This window comes from Theropithecus gelada, chromosome 11 (genome assembly GCF_003255815.1).
Source record: "Theropithecus gelada isolate Dixy chromosome 11, Tgel_1.0, whole genome shotgun sequence".
Classification (NCBI taxonomy): Eukaryota; Metazoa; Chordata; class Mammalia; order Primates; family Cercopithecidae; genus Theropithecus; species Theropithecus gelada.
The window spans coordinates 98,697,273-98,718,628 of NC_037679.1; the positions used below are offsets into that span (position 1 = coordinate 98,697,273).

The following is a 21,356-nucleotide window of genomic DNA, read 5'->3' on the forward strand; positions in this document are numbered from 1 at the left end:
TTTCAGAAGCTTGAGTATATGCTTTTGAGTAATTTTCTTCATACCTTTTCTATTTTGGATTCATAGTTCCCCGGATTTGTGAGTTGATTTACTGATCAAATTGAGAAAAAATTCAGTTATTATTTCTTTAATTTTTTTTCTGTTCCATTTTGTTTTACTGTCTTTCTGAAACTGATTACATGTACATTCACGTGTTGCTTAACAATGGGGATATGTTCTAAGAAATGCATCGTTAGGTGATTTTTGTTGTGCAAAGATCATAGAGTGCACATATACAAATCTAGATGGTCTAGTCTACTACATAACTAGGTGATATGGTATAACCTGTTACTCCCAGGTGACAAACCTGTATGGCATGTGACTGTGCTGAATACTGTAGGCAACTGTAACACAATGATTAGCATTTGCGTATCTAAACACATGTGAATGTAGAAAAGGTACAGTAAAAAATACATAAAGGATAAAAATGACATACCTGTGTAGGGCACTTAGCAAGAATGGAGCTTATAGGACTGGAAGTTGCTCTGGGTGAGTCAGAGAGTGAGTGGTGGGTCAATGCGAAGACCTAGGACATTGCTATAGATGATAAACATTGTACACTTAGGCTACCCTAAATTTACTAAAAAATATTTCTCTTTCTTCAATAGTAAATTAACTTTAGCTCACTAAATTTTAAAAGCTTTTTGATTCTTGTAATAACACTTAGCTTAAAACACACATTGTACAGCTGTACAAAAATATTTTTTCTTTATATCCTTATTCTAAAAGCTTTTTTCTATTTTTAAAATGTTTAATTTTTTAAACTTTTTTTTTTTTAATCGAGAGAGAGGGTACCATTCTGTCACCCAGGCTGAAGTGCACAGGCATTATCATAGCTCATTGCAGCTTAAACTCCTGGGATCAACTGATCCTCCTGCCTCAGCCTCTCAAACAAGTGGAACTATAGGCATTTCTTTTTTTTTTTTGGAGACGAAGTCTCGCTCTGTGACCCAGGCTGGAGTGCAGTGTCACGATCTTGGCTCACTGCAAGCTCCGCCTCCCAGGTTCATGCCATTCTCCTGCCTCAGCCTCTCGAGTAGCTCGGACTACAGGTGCCTGCCACGACACTCGGCTCATTTTTTTTGTATTTTCAGTAGAGATGGGGTTTCACTGTGTTAGCCAGGATGGTCTCGCTCTCCTGACCTCGTGATCCGCTTGCCTCAGCCTCCCAAAGTACTGGGATTACAGACGTGAGCCACCATGCCCTACCGGCATTTTTTAATCTTTAAACTTTTTTGTTAAAAATGAAAACTCAGCACGCACAATAGTCTAGGCCTACACAGGGCTGGAATAATCAATATCAGTCTTCTACCTCCATATCTTGTTCCACTGGAAAGTCTTCAGGGGAAGTAACACTTATGGAGATGTCGTCGTCTGTGATAACAATGCCTTCTTCAGAAATACTCCTGCAGGACCTACTTGAGGCTGTTTTACAGTTAACTTTTTATGTTTTCAGTAAATATAAGGAGTATCTCTAAAGTATTGATGAACCAGTAACACAGTTGTTTATTATAGTACATAATTGTATGTGCTATACTTTTATATGACTGGAACCACAGTAGGTTTGTTTACACCTGCATCACCACAAACATGTGAGTAATGTGTTGTGCTCTGAAGTCACTAGGTGATAGGAACTTTTCTGTTCCATTGTAATTTTATGGAACCATTGTCACACATGCAGTCTGTTGTTGACTGAAACATTGTTTTTTGGCTCATGACTATATGTTATTAAACCATTGATACTATTGAATTGGTCCCTGGGGCTCCATATATAGATATTTTGCATCTTTATTCCTCCCTCTGCTTCAGTTTGGGTAATTTCTATTGATCTGTCTTAAAATTCAAGGATCCTTTCTTTTCTTGTGTCCTGTCTGCAGTTAATCCAATCCAGTTAATTTTTGATTTAGAGTGTTGTGTTTTCTAGTTCTAAGATTTCCATTTGATTTTTTTCTAAAGTCTCCAGATTGTTCCTAAAATTCCCTTTCTATTTTTCCATTATATCTATCATTTCCTCTAGACTCTTTAGCATATTTATCATAGTTATTTTAAAGTTCCTGCCTGCTAATTACAATATTGGGGCCATTTCTGTGTCTGTTTATATTGAGTGATAATTCTGTTGGTATAGATCAAATTTTTCTATTTCTTTGCATGAAATTTTTTTTTACTATGTATTAGACATTGGTGGAAGATATGTTGAAGAGACTCTTAATTCTGCTGTTTCTTTATAATAAAGGTTAAATTTGGTTCTAAAAGGTGGTTAGATTATTGGGGGTTCATTTTGCACTATAGAAGTCTTGATTCTTAAACTACATTAGGGAAGGTCTATTTCTACATTTTTCTTAGCTGTAGGCCGAATATTTTAGTCCTGAGACACAGTGTTTACTTTGAAGGCTTGTCCGTTATGAAGTTCCAGTGGAAACCCAGGTGTTTACCTAGCCCCTCCAACTTGTTAGAATTCAGACTGCAGACTCTCTCCTGTGTGGTGTGTGGCAACTGAAATTTCTGTTCAGGTCTTTGAGCTTTCCAGCTGTTGTTTTGTCTCTGGGCTCCTTGTAGGCTCACCTATAGATGTATAATTAAGGGATCAACCAAACAGTTCAGAGGAGTTTATGTGCAGATTTAGGGGCTGCTTCTTTCTGACTTCCTCTTTTCTGGCATTTTCTCCTTTAGTTTCCAGCTATTCTAGCAGTTCCAAACTCTGTCTGCTGAGTCCTCAGGCAAATACAACTACCGTTTTCTGCTTGAGTGCTGGCTGTCCAGTGCCATACAGATGGCTCTCATGGGAAGAGCCATTTAAACATGCATCTTGTCCGTTATGGTTCCTTTTTTCAAGGATCAAACAATCTAGACTTTCTTCTTGATTTCGGTCTTCTTCCAGTGCTTTTGAACGTTGCTTTACATATTTTGTCAATTGTTTACAATCATCGTCTGCAGGAGGGTTAGTCCAATACAGTCCACTGTGGCATAACTAGAGCCAGACCTTTATCAAAACTTTCTAAACTGAGGAGGGACAAGAGTAGTAGACGTAGGCTTTAAGAAGATCATTCTGGCAGCTGTTTGGTAACCTGTAGCAGGGGAGCAAGAATGAAGGTCGGAAGACAAAATAAGACTGTTACCAGAGTCCCTGGTAGGTGATGGTTATTTAGACTCGATGATGAAAGAGGAGACTGGTCATGACAAGCAATGGATGAGTTTGAGATAAATTTTTGGCAAGATTTGGTGATAAGCAGGGGATGAGAAAAAAGGGGAAGTCAAGGATAACCCTCAGATTTCTTGTTTGAAAGACTGGGTGATTAACACCATTTACCGAAATAGGGAATACCAGAGAAGGATGAGATTTGAGGCAAAAATCAAATTTCCTTTTGGATGCAAGTCTCAAGATGACAATAACATGTCCAGTAAACATTTGAATTTGTAAGTCTGAAGCTCAGGGGGAAAAGGTCTCGTTTAATAGGTCTGGTTGCTGCAACTTGAGTGAGATGTACACATGCAGAGGGAAGGAATGCTACCTAGGGGACTGAGAACGGACAAAAGCTAGTTGGATGTTGACTTTCCGAATTCTAGGTGAAACTACTGGATAGGAGAGATGAGAGGCCAGCAAAATAAGCCTACTTATAATTGGGATGTTCTAGGGAGGTTAACTGTGGCTGCTTTTTCCCCCTCTGGATACAGGGTTACAAGGAAGAAAATAACACAGGTGAATGTTGTGGGAGATGTTTGCCTACAACTTGCACCATTCGGCTAAGAGGAGGACAGATCATGACACTGAAGGTAGGAGCAAGCTGAACGCAGGGGCTCCCTCACATATCACCATCTTGCTTTCCTTTTTGGAAATTTTTCTTCAAGAAAGAGGGACTAAGTTTGGTTCAGTATTGGCTTCTTTTTCTACTTCTTTCTGATTATGTAAAGAAAAGATAGATGTCTTATTGCAGGCACAGAATTTTCTCTTTTATTTAGTTACTTTGTTGCTCTTCTTGATAGGAGTGTACTTGGTGTATGGCCTCACGATTTGGAGTTGATTGATCTTTTTTTTTTTTTTCTTTTTTGAGATGGAGTCTGGCTCTGTTGCCAGGCTGGAGTGCAATGTCGCGATCTCGGTTCACTGCAACCTCCGCCTCCTGGGTTCAAGTGATTTCCCTGTCTCAGCCTCCTGAGTAGCTGGGACTACAGGCTCCTGCCACCACACCCAGCTAATTTTTTTTTGCATTTTTAGTATAGATGGGGTTTCACCGTGTTAGCCAGGATGGTCTCCATCTCCTGACCTCATGATCTGCCTGCCTCAGCCTCCCAAAGTGCTGGGATTACAGGTGTGAGCCACCGTGCCCAGCCTAATTTTTGTATTTTTAGTAGACGTGGGATTTCACCATGTTGGCCAGGATGGTCTCGATCTCTTGACCTCATGATCTGCCCACCTTGGCCTCCCAAAGTGCTGGGATTACAGGTGTGGGCCACCGCGCCCAGCCTGGAGGTGGTTTATCTTTAAGATTTTCTCTAGCCTTGGGAGTCTCTAAGACTGGACAGGCCATCAGGGTGAAACAAACTCTGATCTATGAAGTCTGGACTAGCTGGTGGGGCTGGGAGGTCGTGCCCTTGGTTCAACTTTCGTTCAGTTATCAACTAACCAGTTTGCTGTTGCTATATCCCAATCCTTCAAGCATTTAACTGGTCGGAAGAGTCTACATAGCAGCCCTGTTCATAGGATACAAGCTGTAAAACTGGGACTCCACTTCTGGTCCGTGTTCTGGGTGTGGGGGCTTTATTATACATTGTCTTGTTCTTGCTTCATGGTTCTCCAGATTGTTTCATCAACTCCATGGAGTCAAGCTCATGGTTTGAAGTGGCTTTGTGAACCAAACACTCTCTGACTTTACCCACTCCTCCTCTTGCCTTCCAGCGTGATGAGACGCTCCAGGATGGCTGTGATACTCACTTCTGCAAGGTCAATGAGAGAGGAGAGTACTTCTGGGAGAAGAGGGTCACAGGCTGCCCGCCCTTTGATGAACACAAGTGTCTGGCTGAGGGAGTGAGTACTCATCCTCTTTACTGTCTCCATCTCTAAGAACAAGATCCTTCTGAAGAGCGTGCATCCCAGCTCTGGCGTAATATCCCAGTGTCTGAGGCAGATCTCTGGCCTTGTTGAAGAATCAGTGAGATTTTGAAATCAAAGCCTATGGAGAGAGAAAATTCTCTGCAATATGGGATGTTTTAAAAAAACATTTTCCTTGAGGGAGGCTGAGTGTGTGATTCTTGAATAGGAAGATGTGAGATCAAACGGATTCTTAGTCTCCCTGGTAATGAAGATCCTGATGACTCATTTGGAAGAGAATTCAGAGTAATCACAATTGTTTCAGCCTGGTCAGGGAGGGTGGTCAAGCTGCTCACATTTATGATAGGAAAGCATAGTTTACATGTGGACACTTAAGCACAGGGCTGTGAGTTCAGAGCTAAACATTGGCCTGGAGTGACCTGAAAGCTGTCTGCTCTGTACCATTTGTGCCTAACCTGCAACTTCGCTGTTTTCTTAGGGTAAAATTATGAAAATTCCGGGCACCTGCTGTGACACATGTGAGTACATTGCTAATATCTTGTCCCTTGAAACTCATCAGAGCAGTCTAGGGGCTCTTCGCAGCTTGCTCCTTGAAACCCATTAGCAAGCCCAATGACTGTTGTTTGCAGTAAGCTTCATTTCAGAAAGAGATTTCTTGACCACTGGTTCAGTCTTGCAGGGAGCAGCCTCCCCTCCTTGGATGTCATCAGACTGCCCTCTTGAACTCCCTTTTAGAGGCCCATGGAGCAACCTCTTTCCCCTTTTCCTGCAAACTCCCTCCTGTCTCCAGCTTCTTACGTGCCTTTCCCCTCATAGGATCTTTGATTGCTCATAGTCCTATCCTGGGACAATATGTTCCCTCTCCAACCAAAGCTTCTTAAAGACAGGCACCTTGGATCTCTGATCTTGACAGAGTAGACTCTCAACACATGTCTATTCATGAGTGTGCTAAAGCTATCTTTAAGATAAAGATATCTTAGCTATGTGAAAGAGAAGGCTAAGCCACCAGCTGACTAACAACAGCCCGCATGTGCCGTGGGTGCTGGTCTAAGTTTATCACCCCCTCTTCTTCACTCTGAGTCCTCTTGACCTTGTAGTTATGTCATACTGATTGGTTCTCATTACTCATAGCAGCGGCTTTGGAGATGAGACACAAATCTGCACATCAGACAGTGTTCTTCCCATACATGCTTGTGTTTATGAGCACAAATAACTTTCAGGATCCCAATGCTAATGCCATATTTTCTGAATATAGAATTACTTGCCTGGACTAATATTTTTTGTTTTAGGTTAGGGTTTTTTTTTTTTTTTTTGTCCTAGGTTCACAGGTGCATGCTTGTTTACACGTAGAGAAAGGAAGAGTGAAAACATGAATACCTTCAGTGTTCAGTCAATCATTCTTTTCTTGATGGCTTACTGTGACAGCCCCTGCAATTGCTGTAACCAAATCTCAGATTGAGGAAACACTCTGAAAGCATGTCTTTCTGTGATTCCCATTTGCATGGTGTAAGAACGAGAAGTCAGGAAACCATCAGAGAAGAATTATCTCTAGGCACACCGCACGTGGAATTTGGTTAAGAGACTGTTACCTATAAAACCACTGCGAAGGGTCTTTGTTGGTCAACGCATTCAAGAGGCTTCGAGATTTTAATGAGGACAATATAAGCCAGGCTCAGAGATTTAAATCCACAGCAACCTAATACAGTATGTTGGCCTAAATGTGTTTTTTTAATTCATCCTCTTAATGAATTTCCCTGGCAGGCAGGCTTTCCCTGTACAATGAAGTTATCTGGAAATTGGGAGGCAGACTCGCATGTAGTTAGGGTTGATGTAGATTTGGAGCCATCTAAGGAGAGAGAACTCCCAGTGTTCAGATTGGAATGGTGAGCTGGCATTACATTTTCCAATTCCCGGTGGGCCAAGTAGAGCTTCCGATCTGAATGCCACCAACCCCTGTGTGAAAGGAAACCCATGTCAGCAACCTGGAGTCAGCAGTACCCAAAGAGAGGCCTTCACAAACGTTCCTAGGGATCTTCTCGGTCCCCAGAGAGCCTGGGTATACCCTTATATCACCATGACTTTGCCTTTCCTCTTACCCCAAGGCAGGAATGAATAGATAGTAATTATACTTATTGATGACCTCATTGCCCATTAGCTTCTGAATGTAGTTACAAGCACAAGAGGGTTGCTTTAGCCATTTGGTTTTCGGAGTCTACAATGATATAAAGGCAAGTCTTACTCATTTTACATCACCATAGCACAGTGAGTTTAGGCTCTTTCTGCAACTAAAATTGTGCCATTAAGTGAGTTAAGTCTAGCAGTAACTATATCTCTGCATATTTCAGGCCATGAACAGCTGAGGTGAACCGGGGTAACTGAATTCCCTCCTTGTGGTTGGCTTTGGTTATTTGGTTACTGTGAAAGGGACCTATTTCCAGCCCAGTGAGGACACTGGGGCTGAAGAGTGTTCTCTAGAACCCCAGCCAGTCCTCAAGTTTCACCTCTCACCTGTCCTGTAGGTGAGGAGCCCGAGTGCAATGACATCACTGCCAGGCTGCAGTATGTCAAGGTGGGAAGCTGTAAGTCCGAAGTAGAGGTGGATATCCACTACTGCCAGGTAAGGGCTCAGCTTCAATACAGCCTGGGTGGGGAGGGCTGAGCGTCCGTGTTTGGATACCCGTCCTTAGTTACATTCTGGAAGGATCTGGAAAATTCGCAGGGAAGAGAAGAAAAACTGGAAGCATTTTTTTTTAAAGTAAATGTTTTATTGAAGTAACTGGGAATTTTTGACTCCAGGAAAAAAACAAAAACGGAGGAAAGACTCAACAAATCCCTTACAGAAAATGGAGAGTTACTTGTGCAAGATGGAGACCACAATTCTTGAAGATCAATCAAACATATATAAAAATGTCCTGCATAAAACATGCATAATCAAGCATAAAACATTTTATGCATTAACATGCATAAAAATTGCAGCTAGAGGGATGTGGGTATGATATTATTACCATAGAGGAGAGGACATGTCAGACCTATGATCTTCCTTTACAAATTGCCTAGCTATCCTGGGTGCTTCTGGGTGAGATCAGATCTGCCTCGCTTGGAGGGGTCAGGGAGAAAGCAGGCTGCCCCAGAGCCCTGCCTAGGCCAGGACTTCCCACCATTGTGAAGCACCCATCTTCCTCTGCTTTCTTGCAGGGCAAATGTGCCAGCAAAGCCATGTACTCCATTGACATCAACGATGTGCAGGACCAGTGCTCCTGCTGCTCTCCAACACGGACGGAGCCCATGCAGGTGCCCCTGCACTGCACCAATGGCTCTGTTGTGTACCACGAGGTTCTCAATGCCATGCAGTGCGAATGTTCCCCCAGGAAGTGCAGCAAGTGAGGCTGCTGCAGCTGCATGGGTGCCTGCTGCTGCCTGCCTTGGCCTGACAGGCCGGAGTGCTGCCAGTCCTCTGCATGTTCTGCTCTTGTGCCTTTCTGGGCCCACAATAAAGGCTGAGCTCTTAGCTTGCAGAAGGCTGCTGGTGCACTGTGTCTTAGGGCTGAGATGGCAACGGTGGGCAGGGGCTGAGTTCTGAGACTGCTTCTGAGGAAAGAAGCACAGGCCACATCTGCAAGCCTCAGTGTCAGTGCGAGATACTGCCAACCTCTGGGGAAAAGTGAGGTCTTTGCTTCTAGGCGTGGGAAAGGCATAGTGTGGGATCGGCCTTTTCCGAAACGTAGCACGAAGTAAAAGGGATTTCCCAGGAACACTGGGTTCTCCGGTCTCTGCATGGAGGGGCTTCTGAACAGAGCAGAGGGAGTGGGTCCTGGAGCTAGGCTCCTGCTGACATAGATAACTATTGTCATGTGGCTGGCAGTGTGGAGAAGGTATCTGACCAGGTGTGCAAGGATTTCTCTTAGTCCATGGCTCACAGAGCTCCTGTGTACCCTTTAGTGGCCCCTTTGAGGGGGAGAGGTGCTGAGGACTGACGGGCACCTGGCAGTAGTGTGGTCCCCCAACTCAGCCTGATGGCATGAGCCCCAGATGTGGAGGCAGACCTGGGCTCCACACATGGCCCTCGCTCAGCTGCGTGGCCTTTAACAAGCCCCTTAGTGGTTCTCAGACTCAGTTTCCTCATTTGGATAACAGGAACGTCAGTGTCACTCATAAGGTGGTGAGGATAAACAACCTCAGCCTAAAATACGGCCTGCAAGTCCTTAGGTAACTAAATTGCTCTATAATCATGTAAGAAGTGGCGAGAATAACAATGGGGAAATCAAGGCTTTTGGTGGGGAATAAGACTCTAATGTTAACAGCAGAGTGTTAGGGATTTCCTTTGTTGTGAGGACTGGACTGGCGGGGTTTCTTTCAGGCTTTATGCTTGATGCTAAGGCCCTACGTACTCCAGACATCCTTCAGTGGAAGGGGAAGTGGTGTAGATAACACCAAACATCATCCAGTCCCCAAAGCACTAACTGGTACTGTCCCTTGCAGTTAGAGATGGTCTTTCCTTAAAATTTATGGAAGAGTTTTCATGTACGTGCTGGCAAGATTGTGGGGACTCTTGCTGGAGAGAATGCCCATAAGACAGAAGGGGATGTCCTGGATTACAAGAATTTGATGAAGAATTGATTTTCATTCCAAATACTTTTGACACAGGAGAGACTCAGCTCATTGAAAGTACCGGATAATGGAGTCAAAAGGGACTTAGACACCTAGTCCACTGTCCATTCCTTTACAAGTGGATGAAAGCAGCTCAGAGAGCTCAAGTGACTTGCCAAAGGTCATAACTGCTGGGTGGCAGGACCAGGTTGGGAACCCGGGTGTCTTGACACATGGATAAGAACTCCCAGGCCATCCCATCAGAGCCACACAGCCCCTGTTGCTTACACTCTTTCCATGCTGACATGGGGACCAGTGACTGTTGCATCCCTAAGTTTCTGCTGCTTCTGTTATTGCCTGAGCTTAACCTTAAGAGAAGCCACATTATAGGAAAATGGCATAGATGATGCTGAGTAGGCTTGGTGAGAAGTTTATGCTGAGTAGGCTTGGTGAGAAGTTTAGTGGGGCAGAAGGGAGGAAGAATGGACAGAAGTTTTATGTAACTACTCAATAAGGTTCAAAGGTTGCTGTCTCTCTATCCATCACCCCACTCCTAAGTTTGGGTAGCCTCTAAGGTCTCTCTTGGTAGGAAACTGGATCCAGGGACAGGGAATTAACTGTCACTCTTCTGACTGATCGCCTAACACTCTAGCTGGGGACAAGGTGTTATTGGAGGCATCGGCTCCAGATAAATTCAGCCGGAAGGCTACCTCTGCAGCATAGGTTGTTGATTTTCCAGCTGCCTGTGTCTTGTTGGCTTGAACTTCTCATGTTTACTGATACCACATTTTACCATCAAGAAAAAAGCTGAATCGGAAAACTGCATGTTTTGATTATTTAAAAAAACCCAAAACAATGGAAGGGAGCTGGGTAAAAAGGATGCAAGAAGAGACACTGTTGGAGCTAGCGTGTGTGGAGCAGTGTCTCGGCAGTCTTCCTTGATTTACAGGTATTCCAAAGGCACTATCTGTACCTGGTTTCAGAGACCCTCTTTTTTACTCACCCTCAGACTAGGCAACACAGAGCCACCCCAAAGTGGATGTTTTAAGGGGAGTCTCAAGGAAGGAGTATACAGAGACTAAAACTGCTGGAGGGAAAGAAGAAAGGGAATGAATGAAGGAGCAATGGTGACCATTTTTCAATCGTTTGGGAACTTGAAAAGACATGAGAACCGTCCCTGGAAGTAGACGGGGAGAAAGGAGTTAAGGATAGAAAGGAGCAGAATAGCAGAGTGTTACCCCACAGACTCCAGGGCAGGCTGCCTGCTTTGGAATCCTGGGATCCTCTTAGAGCCAAGTTACTTGAGTTCTAGGGTACATGTGCACAACGTGCAGGTTTGTTACATATGTATACATGGGCCATGTTGGTGAGCTGCACCCATTAACTCATCACTTACATTAGGTATATCTCCTAATGCTATCCCTCCTCCCTCCCCCTTCCCCACAATAGGCCCCGGTGTGTGAAGTTCCCCTTCCTGTGTCCAAGTGATCTCATTGTTCAGTTCCCACCTATGAGTGAGAACATGTGGTGTTTGGTTTTCTGTTCTTGCCATAGTTTGCTGAGAATGATGGTTTCCAGCTGCATCCATGTCCCTACAAAGGACACAAACTCATTTTTTTTTATGGCTGCATAGTATTCCATGGTGTATATGTGCCACATTTTCTTAATCCAGTCTGTCACTGATGGACATTGGGTTGATTCCAAGTCTTATGCTATTGTGAATAGTGCCACAATAAAAATACGTGTGCATGTGTCTTTATAGCAGCAGCATGATTTACAATCCTTTGGGTATATACCCAGTAATGGGATGGCTGGGTCAAATGGTATTTCTCGTCCTAGATCCTTCAGGAATCACCACGCTGTTTTCCACAATGGTTAAACTAGTTTACAGTCCTATCAACAGTGTAAAAGTGTTCCTATTTCTCCACATCCTCTCCAGCACCTGTTGTTTCCTGACTTTTTAATGATTGCCATTCTAACTGGTGTGAGATGGTATCTCATTGTGGTTTTGATTTGCATTTCTCTGATGGTGAGTGATGATGAGCATTTTTTCATGTGTCTGTATGAATGTCTTCTTTTCATGTGGCTGTATGAATGTCTTCTTTTGAGAAGTGTCTGTTCACATCCTTTGCCCACTTTTTGATGGTGGTGTTTTTTCCTTGTAAATTTGTTTGAGTTCTTTGTAGGTTCTGGATATTAGCCCTTTGTCAGATGAGTAGATTGCAAAAATTTTCTCCCATTCTGTAGGTTGCCTGTTCACTCTGATGGTAGTTTCTTTTGCTGTGCAGAGGCACTTTAGTATAATTAGATCCCATTTGTCAATTTTGGCTTTTGTTGCTGTTGCTTTTGGTGTTTTAGACATGAAGTCCTTGCCTATGCCTATGTTCTGAATGGTATTACCTAGGTTTTCTTACAGGGTTTTTATGGTTTTAGGCCTAACATTTAAGTCTAATCCATCTTGAATTAATTTTCGTATAAGGAGTAAGGAAAGGATCCAGTTTCAGCTTTCTACTTACATGACTAGCCAATTTTCCATTTATTAAATAGAGAATCCTTTCCCGATTTTTTGTTTTTGTCAGGTTTGTCAAAGATCAGATGGCTGTAGATGTGTGGTATTTCTGAGGGCTCTGTTCTGTTCCATTGGTCTATATCTCTGTTTTGGTACCAGTACCGTGCTGTTTTGGTTACTGTAGCCTTGTAGTATAGTTTGAAGTCAGGTAGCGTGATGCCTCCAGCTTTGTTCTTTTGGCTTAGGATTGTCTTGGCAATGCAGGCACTTTTTTGGTTCCGTAAGAACTTTAAAGCAGTTTTTTCCAATTCTGTGAAGAAAGTCATTGGTAGCTTAATGGGGATGGCATTGAATCTATAAATTACCTTGGGCAGTATGGCCATTTTCACAATATTGATTCTTTCTATGCATGAGCATGGTATGTTCTTCCATTTGTTTGTGTTCTCTTTTATTTCACTGAGTAGTGGTTTGTACTTGAAGAGGTCCTTTACATCCTTTGTAAGTTGGATTCCTAGGTATTTTATTCTCTTTGAAGCTATTGTGAATGGGAGTTCATTCATGATTTGGCTCTCTGTTTGTCTGTTACTGGTGTACAAGAATGCTTGTGATTTTTGCACATTGATTTTGTGTCCTGAGACTTTGCTGAAGTTGCTTATGAGCTTAAGGAGATTTTGGGCTGAGATGATGGGGTTTTCTAAATACACAATCATGTCATCTGCAAACAGGGACAATTTGACTTCTTCTTTTCCTAACTGAATACCGTTTATTTCTTTCTCTTGCCTGATTGCCCTGGCCAGAACTTCCAACACTATGTTGAATAGGAGTGGTGAGAGAGGGCATCCCTGTCTTGTGCCAGTTTTCAAAGGGAATGCTTCCAGTTTTTGCCCATTCAGTATGATATTGGCTGTGGGTTTATCATAAATAGCTCTTATTATTTTGAGATACGTTCCATCAATACCGAATTTATTGAGAGTTTTTAGCATGAAGGGCTGTTGAATTTTGTCAAAGGCCCTTTCTGCATCTATTGAGATAATCATGTGGTTTTTGTCTTTGGTTCTGTTTATATGCTGGATTATGTTTATTGATTTGCATATATTGAACCAGCCTTGCATCCCAGGGATGAAGCCCACTTGATCATGGTGGATAAGCTTTTTGATGTGCTGCTGGATTTGGTTTGCCAGTATTTTATTGAGGATTTTTGCATCGATGTTCATCAGGGATATTGGTCTAAAATTCTATTTTTTTGTTTTATCTCTGCCAGGCTTTGGTATGAGGATGATGTTGGCCTCATAAGATAAGTTAGGGAGGATTCCCTCTTTTTCTGTTGATTGGATTAGTTTCCGAAGGAATGGTACCAGCTCCTCCTTGTACCTCTGGTAGAATTTGGCTGTGAATCCATCTGGTCCTAGACTTTTTTTGGTTGGTAGGCTATTAATTATTGCCTTAATTTCAGAGCCTGCTAATGATCTATTCAGGGATTCAATTTCTTCTTGGTTTAGTGTTATGAGAGTGTAAGCGTCCAGGAAATTATCCGTTTTTTCTAGGTTTTCTACTTTATTTGCGTAGAGGTGTTTATAGTATTCTCTGATGGTAGTTTGTATTTCTATGGGGTCGGTGGTGATATCCCCTTTATCATTTCTTATTGAGTCTATTTGTTTCTTCTCTCTTTATTAGTCTTGCTAGCGGTCTGTCAATTTTGTTGATCTTCTCAAAAAACCAGCTCCTGGATTCATTGATTTTTTTTTTTTTGGAGGATTTTTTTGTCTCTATCTCCTTCAGTTCTATTCTGATCTTAGTTATTTCTTGCCTTCTGCTAGCTTTTGAATGTGTTTGCTCTTGCTTCTCTAGTTCTTTTAATTATGATGTTAGGGTGTCAGTTTTAGGTCTTTTCGTGCTTTGTCTTGTGGGCATTTAGTGCTATAAATTTCCCTGTACACACTGCTTTAAATGTGTCCCAGAGATTCTGGTATGTTGTATCTTTGTTCTCATTGGTTTCAAAGAACATCTTTATTTCTGCCTTCATTTTGTTATGTACCCAGTAGTCATTCAGGAGCAGGCTGTTCAGTTTCCATGTAGTTGAGTGGTTTTGATTGAGTTTCTTAGTCCTGAGTTCTAGTTTTTTGCACTATGGTCTGAGAAGACAGTTTGTTATAATTTCTGTTCTTTTACATTTGCTGAGGAGTGCTTTACTTCCAACTCTGTGGTCAATTTTGGAATAAGTGCGATGTGCTGAGAAGAAAGTATATTCTGTTGATTTGGGGTGGAGAGTTCTGTAGATGTCTATTAGGTCTGCTTGGTGCAGAGTTGAGTTCAATTCCTGGATATCCTTGTTAACTTTCTGTCTCGTTGATCTGTCTAATGTTGACAGTGGGGTGTTAAAGTTTCCCATTATTATTGTATGGGAGGCTAAGTCTCTTTGTAGGTCTCTAAGGACTGGCTTTATGAATCTGGGTACTCCTGTATTGGGTGCATTTGTATTTAGGATAGTTAGCTCTTCCTGATGAATTGATCCCTTTACCATTATGTAATGGCCTTTGTCTCTTGATCTTTGGTGGTTTAAAGTCTGTTTTATCAAAGACTAGGATTGCAACCCCTGCTTTTTTTTTGTTTTCCATTTGCTTGGTAGATCTTCCTCCATCCCTTTATTTTGAGCCTGTGTGTGTCTCTGCATGTGAGATGGGTCTCCTGAATACAACAAACTGATGGGTCTTGACTCTTTATCCAATTTGCCAGTCTGTGTCTTTTAATGGCACCATTTAGTCCATTTACATTTAAGGTTAATATTATGTGTGGACTTGATCCTGTCATTATGATATTAGCTGGTTATTTTGTTCATTAGTTGATGTAGTTTCTTCCTAGCATCGATGGACTTTACATTTTGGCATGTTTTTCCAATGGCTGGTACTGGTTGTTCCTTTCCATGTTTATTGCTTCCTTCAGGATCTCTTGTAGGGCAGGCCTGGTGGTGACAAAATCTCTAAGCATTTGCTTGTCTGTAAAGGATTTTATTTCTCCTTCACTTATGAAACTTAATTTGGCTGGATATGAAATTCTGGGTTGAAAATTATTTTCTTTAGGAATGTTGAATATTGGCCCCCACTCTCTTCTGGATTGTAGAATTTCTGCCAAGAGATCTGCTGTTAGTCTGATGGGCTTCCTTTTGTGGGTAACCTGACCTTTCTCTCTGGCTGCCCTTAACATTTTTTCCTTCATTTGAACTTTGGTGAATCTGACAATTGTGTGTTTTGCAGTTGCTCTTCTCGAGGAGTATCTTTGTGGTGTTCTCTGTATTTCCCGATTTTGAATGTTGGCCTGCCTTACTAAGTTGGGGAAGTTCTCCTGGATGATATCCTGCAGAGTATTTTCCAACTTGGTTCCATTTTCCCTGTCAATTTCAGGCACACCAATCAGACGTAGATTTGGTCTTTTCACATAAACATAATCCCATATTTCTTGGAGGCTTTGTTCATTTCTTTTTACTCTTGTTTCTCTACACTTCTCGCTTCATTTCATTCATTTGATCTTCAATCACTGATACTCTTTCTTCCATTTGATCGAGTCGGTTACTGAAGCTTGTGCATTTGTCACGTAGTTCTTGTGTCAGTTTTCATCTCCATCAGTTCATTTATGAACTTCTCTGCATTGATTATTCTAGTTATCCATTCATCCAATCTTTTTTCAAGGTTTTTAGTTTCTTTGCGCTGGGTACGTAGTTCCTCCTTTAGCTCTGAGACATTTGCTTGACTGAAGCCGCCTTCTCTCAACTCATCAAAGTCATTCTCCGTCCAGCTTTGTTCTGTTGCTGGTGATGAGCTGTGTTCCTTTGGAAAGGGAGATGCACTCTGATTTTTGAATTTCCAGCTTTTCTGCACTGCTTTTTCCTTATCTTCGTGGTTTTATCTGCCTTTGGTCTTTGATGATGGTGACATACTGATGGGGTTTTGGTGTGGGTGTCCTTTGTGTTTGTTAGTTTTCCTTCTAACAGTCAGGACCCTCAGCTGCAGGTCTGTTCGAGTTTGCTTGAGGTCCACTCCAGACCCTGTTTGCCTGGGTATCGGCAGCAGAGGCTACAGAAGATAGAATATTGCTGAACAGCGAGTATTGCTCTCTGATTCTTGCTCTGGAAGCTTCGTCTCAGGGGTGTACCCAGCTGTGTGAGGTGTCAGTCTGCACCTAGTGGGGGATGTCTCCCAGTTAGGCTACTCAGGGGTCAGGGACCCACTTGAGCAGGCAGTCTGTCCATTCTCAGATCTCAACCTCCATGCTGGGAGAACCACTGCTCTCTCCAAAGCTGTCAGACAGGGACTTTTACATCTGCAGAGGTTTCTGCTGCTTTTTGTTTAGCTGTGCCCTGTCCCCAGAGGTGGAGTCTACTAAGGCAGGCAGACCTCCTTGAGCTGCAGTGGGCTCTGGCCAATTTGAGCTTCCCTGTGGCTTTGTTTACCTACTTAAGCCTCAGCAATGGCAGTCGCTCCTCCCCCAGCCTCACTGCTGCCTTGCAGTTAGATCTCAGACTGCTGTGCTAGCAATGAGGGAGGCTCCGTGGGCATGGGACCGTCTGGGCCAGGTGTGGGATATAATCTCCTGGTGTGCCGTTTGCTAAGACCCTTGGTAAAGCGCAGTATTAGGGTGCGGTTTACCCGATTTTCCAGGTGTTGTGTGTCTCAATTTCCCTTGGCTAGGAAAAGGAATTGCCTTCCCCCTTGTGCTTCCCAGGCGAGGTGATGCCTCACCCTGCTTCATCTCTTGCTGGTTGGGCTGCACCTGTGGACCAGCATGGACTGTCCGACACGCCCCAGTGAGATGAACCCGGTACCTCAGTTGAAAATGCAGAAATCACCCGTCTTCTGTGTTGCTCACGCTGGGAGCTGGAGGCTGGAGCTGTTCCTATTCGTCCATCTTCGGCCCCCCCCCCTTTTTTTTCGTTACTTGACATTTAACACTGCAGTCCTCTCATCTGTAAAACGGGCACACTGCAGTGATTGCCTCATATACTTATTGTTAGGGTTAAAATAACTATAGTAGGGAAAGCACTGAGAAGGGTGTTGGGCAGAGAGGAAGTCCTGTAGAAGCATTAGCCAGTAGTACTTGCAGTGGGTGGAATAAAACCCTGGGTTGGGACATCACATCTTGTGGTTTTCCTTCTGCTCTGCCCTCGACTGTGCTGCCCCAGGTTCCTTCTCTATCAAGTGGGATCTATCATGACCAGCCTACCTTATCAGTATAGGAGAGAAAATCTTCATGTCTGAAGGTCAGTGATCACAGATGGCATACTTGACTTGTGCTGCTTCATTTTGGGGGTCCATGGTATCAATGAACTTGTTTTACTTCTGGGCATCTTGGAGTTGCAGATTCCATCATGCAGAATGGCCCTTTGGAGGTTTTTCCCTCCCATCCCCCTGCCCAGGTACCTGAACTGTCCCGGGGAGATGGCACTCCTGTTGCCCTCTGGGGATGGAGCTTCCATAATCTATGCCCTCAACCCTCTTTAACCCTCCTAGTGTCTCATGGGAGAGCTCTTATAAAAGGGACCCCTCCTTCTCCCTCTAGCAGCCCCTCCTCCTGTTCTGCGGTCCCTTGTGCACCTACTCCCTCCTCTTCTCCCTTTTGTCCTGCTTAACCTAGGGGAAGGTGAGGACAGCTGGTCTCCACCTACTGTGAAGACAGGTGTGGGGGGATCCGCCGTCCAGGGCCTTGTCCCCCACTCCTGCCCCAGGGCTGACCCCTGGACAGTGGATGACCGTTTAGGGCGGCGGGAAGGAGGCTTTGCTGGCGGGATTGGAAACTAATCAGTTAGACAGTTCATGAGATAATCCAGCTGAATTTTTACACTTGAAGCAGGTTGTGGGGCGTCGCCCCGGGCTTGGGGGAGCAGGGAGCGATTACCGTCTCGCCTCTCAGCCCCACGGACCCGAGTGTGTCCTGGACTCAACCCGGCTGCGGGACCGTGCTCCTTTCTTTCTCGACGCCCGGCTGCCCGGGCGCCCAGGGCGCAACAGGGAGAGCTGGTCTCAGGCTGCGCAGCGCCGGCGGCCGGGAGGGATGGGGGAGGAGGAGGCGGCAGCCGGCGAGGGGCGGACTCGCCGGGACGGAGCTGAGCGAGATGGAATTAGCCCCGCGGCGGCATAAGCCTGCCCAGAAGCGCGCGGCCGCGGCCAGCGGGGTCTGCATCCACACCATGGCTACTCCCAGGCCGCGTGGTGAGTCTCCCGGCTGGACCCTGGTCCTGGTTTCTGACAGGTGGTAGGAGGGAGTGAAGGAGGTGGCATCCGAGCTCCCACCCTTTGGGATTAGTGACCCCGAGGGAGCCTGGGCAGGGTGGTACGGGAAGTTGACCCCGTTTTCCCAGGATAGGGACTCTGAGGGACGTCTATGTAATTTCCAAGACTTTTTTTTTTTTTTTTTAAAATCAAGGAGAGGGAAGGTAGGACAACAGAGGTGTGGGGCGGCCGCTTCTCTGTGATTGATTACCAATGCCCACCTCTGATGTTGCCTCTCCTTGTTACAAGTCCTGGGGACGCTTAGCCTACAGCATCTGTGGGTGAGTAAAAAATAAGCAAGCAACCGGAGTGGGTTTAACTCGGCAACAGTCCGCTGAGAACAGAACAAATTTGACTTTGGCATCCCTGGAGTGGCCTCTCAGTTTCAGAAGTGTCTTCCGGTATCTCACCCCAAATCGGGATTCCAAGATCAGTCATTTACACCCCAGGCTGCAGGGAAACACAGCTATACCTTCCCCAGGGACTTTTCTTAGAAGAAAAGCAAATGGAGGTGGAGTATGGAGAAGGAAGACGTTATTTTACTGCTTTTGGGCAGGATTGACTTTGCCTGGGACGGGAACTTTGTCGGGTGTTGTGTTTCTGGTAGTTCTTGAGAGAGGCGTGAAGAGGGAGGTGCTCGCTCCTTTGGCATGAACAATGAGCCGAATGGACTGGGAGGTGGTGTCAGTCACAGTCCTGATACTTTGTGAGCAGATGTGGAGAAATACCACCCCAGGACCATGTGGAACCTCATCTGGGACAGAAGGTCCCACTGAGCAAAGTCAGATCTCAGCCCAAAGGCGGGTGGCAGGTAGAGGGAGGATCTTAGACAAGGTGAAGGTGCTTCCAGAGGACTGTGGTCCTCTTGACCCTCCACCTGCCTGGCTTTTATCCTTGGGACCTGGCATCAGAGCCTCTGCCCAGTCGCTCTGTCACCTTGGCTCAGCTGCTGGGCATCCAGGGCTCATTTGCTCCTCTCAGTGTGTCTTGATGTGCACCCGTCATTTCCGGAGCCAAGAACCTGATTCTTTCCTTTCCAGCAACTGCTTCTGCTCTCTGAGTTGCCGCTATGTGGTTACCAGAGTCACTCTGCTAGTTGATTATAGAGGCTGTGTGAGGGGTAAAGGGGGATCCAAACACACACCTCAAGTTCTAGTCCAGTTTCCAGGTGTGCCATCTTTTCATCTTCCATTGTGGGGCAAGGCTGCAGGGTGAGAGGCTTTTGGGCCTACTGTGGAGTGTGTCTATAATTTTCTGTAACAAAGACCTAATTTTCTGGAAAGCTGCCTGCTCTGTGGGCCCGCTCTGTGGGCTAGAGAATCCCATCCCACCCTATGCATGACATTACTAGAACACATGCATAGCAGGTATTTGGCTGCTAGGGAGGGCGTCATTGTCTCCAGTACACAATAGAATCCATCTGTATTTGTTTAAAATTTGTTCTAAAAATTTCAATAGTTTTTAGGGTACAGGGTTTTGTTTTTGGTTACATGGATAAGTTCCTTGGTGGTGAATTCTGAGATTTTAATGCACCCGTCACCCAAGCAGTGTACGTTGTACCCAATATGTAATCTTTTATCCCTTACCCCTTCTCCCAACCTTACCCGCTGAGTCCCCAAAGTCCATGATATCATTCTTATGTCTTTGCATCCTCATAGCTTAGCTCCCACTTATGAGTGAGAACGTACGGTATTTAGTTACCCATTCCTGAGTTACTTAGAATAATGGCCTCTAGCTCCATCCAATTTGCTGCAAAAGATTTATTTTGTTTCTTTCATGGCTGAGTAGTATTCCATACACACACACACACATACACACACACACACACATACACACACGCTCCACATTTTCTGTATCCACTCGTTGGTTAATGGGCACTTAAGTTGGTTCCCTATCTTTGTAATTGTAAATTGAGCTGCTATAAACATACATGTGCATGTGTCTTTTTTATATAGTGACTTCATTTTCTTTGGGTAGATACCCAGTAGTGGGATTGCTGGATCTAGTGGTAGTTCTACTTTTAGTTCTTTAAAGACTCTCCATACTGTTTTCCATAGTGGTTGTACTAGTTTACATTCTCACCAGCAGTGTAAAAGTGTTCCCTTTTCATCACATCCATGCCAGCATCTATTAAAATTTTTGACTTTTTAGTTATAGCCATTCTTGCAGGAGTAAGGTGGGGTATCTCATTGTGGTTTTAATTTGCATTTCCATGATGATTAGTGATGCTGAACATTTTTTCATGTTTGTTGGCTGTTTATATATCTTCTTTGGAGAAATGTCTGTTCTCCAAAACTATGTAACTAAGTGGTTAGCGAAGGCCTCTCTTAGGAGATGAATTTGAACAGAGATTGCATTAAATGAAGGAACAAGCCTTGCAGATATCTGGAGAATTATCTAGCAAAGGAAGTAAAGGCAAAAGAACCCATGGCAAGGAGATGCTTGGGCTGTGGAGGAATAGTGTGGGGAAGCTAAGGGCTACAGCAGAGGGATCAAGAGGGAGAGGGGTAAGAGCCAGCCAGGTCGTGTGGGGTCTTGTGGCTCAGGCCATGTGTTCCTGGCATTCAAAGGGAAGCTGAAGACAGTAAGTAACATGGCTCTCAATATCTAATAAAAGGAGACTGGTTTATCTGCACTAAAATATCGTGAGTTCATGGTGATATTGATGTAAGACATTGCCCAACATAATGAGCTGTATTTTTGTTAGTAGGTTTTTAAAATGAGTATTATTTATCACGTGGGCATTTATCGTATTAGTTTTAATTTTAAAAGAGGGATGTTTTTGCTTTAGTCTTTTCTGGTCTATTCTACCCCATTACACTTTAAAAAATGCTATTTGAAAACCATGAAATTTATATCATAACTAATTAAGTTAAACCTGTAATCCTAAAAGTAGTGACTTAGTCATAGGGAA

General features: G+C 44.0%; 1 protein-coding gene across 2 annotated transcripts in view; it reads left to right on the plus strand.

Annotated features, from left to right (window-relative positions):
• The window catches only part of VWF (von Willebrand factor), a 172,054-nt gene extending 163,453 nt beyond the window's left edge, over positions 1-8,601 (plus strand). For both annotated transcript variants that reach the window (XM_025401752.1, XM_025401750.1), the window contains exons 48-52: positions 3,712-3,810; positions 4,934-5,062; positions 5,565-5,604; positions 7,606-7,703; positions 8,282-8,601. In XM_025401752.1, coding sequence (XP_025257537.1) covers positions 3,712-3,810; positions 4,934-5,062; positions 5,565-5,604; positions 7,606-7,703; positions 8,282-8,470 — 555 coding nt within the window. In that variant the 3' untranslated portion in view covers positions 8,471-8,601. The remainder of the gene's footprint in view (positions 1-3,711; positions 3,811-4,933; positions 5,063-5,564; positions 5,605-7,605; positions 7,704-8,281) is intronic.
• The last annotated feature ends 12,755 nt before the right edge of the window (positions 8,602-21,356 follow it).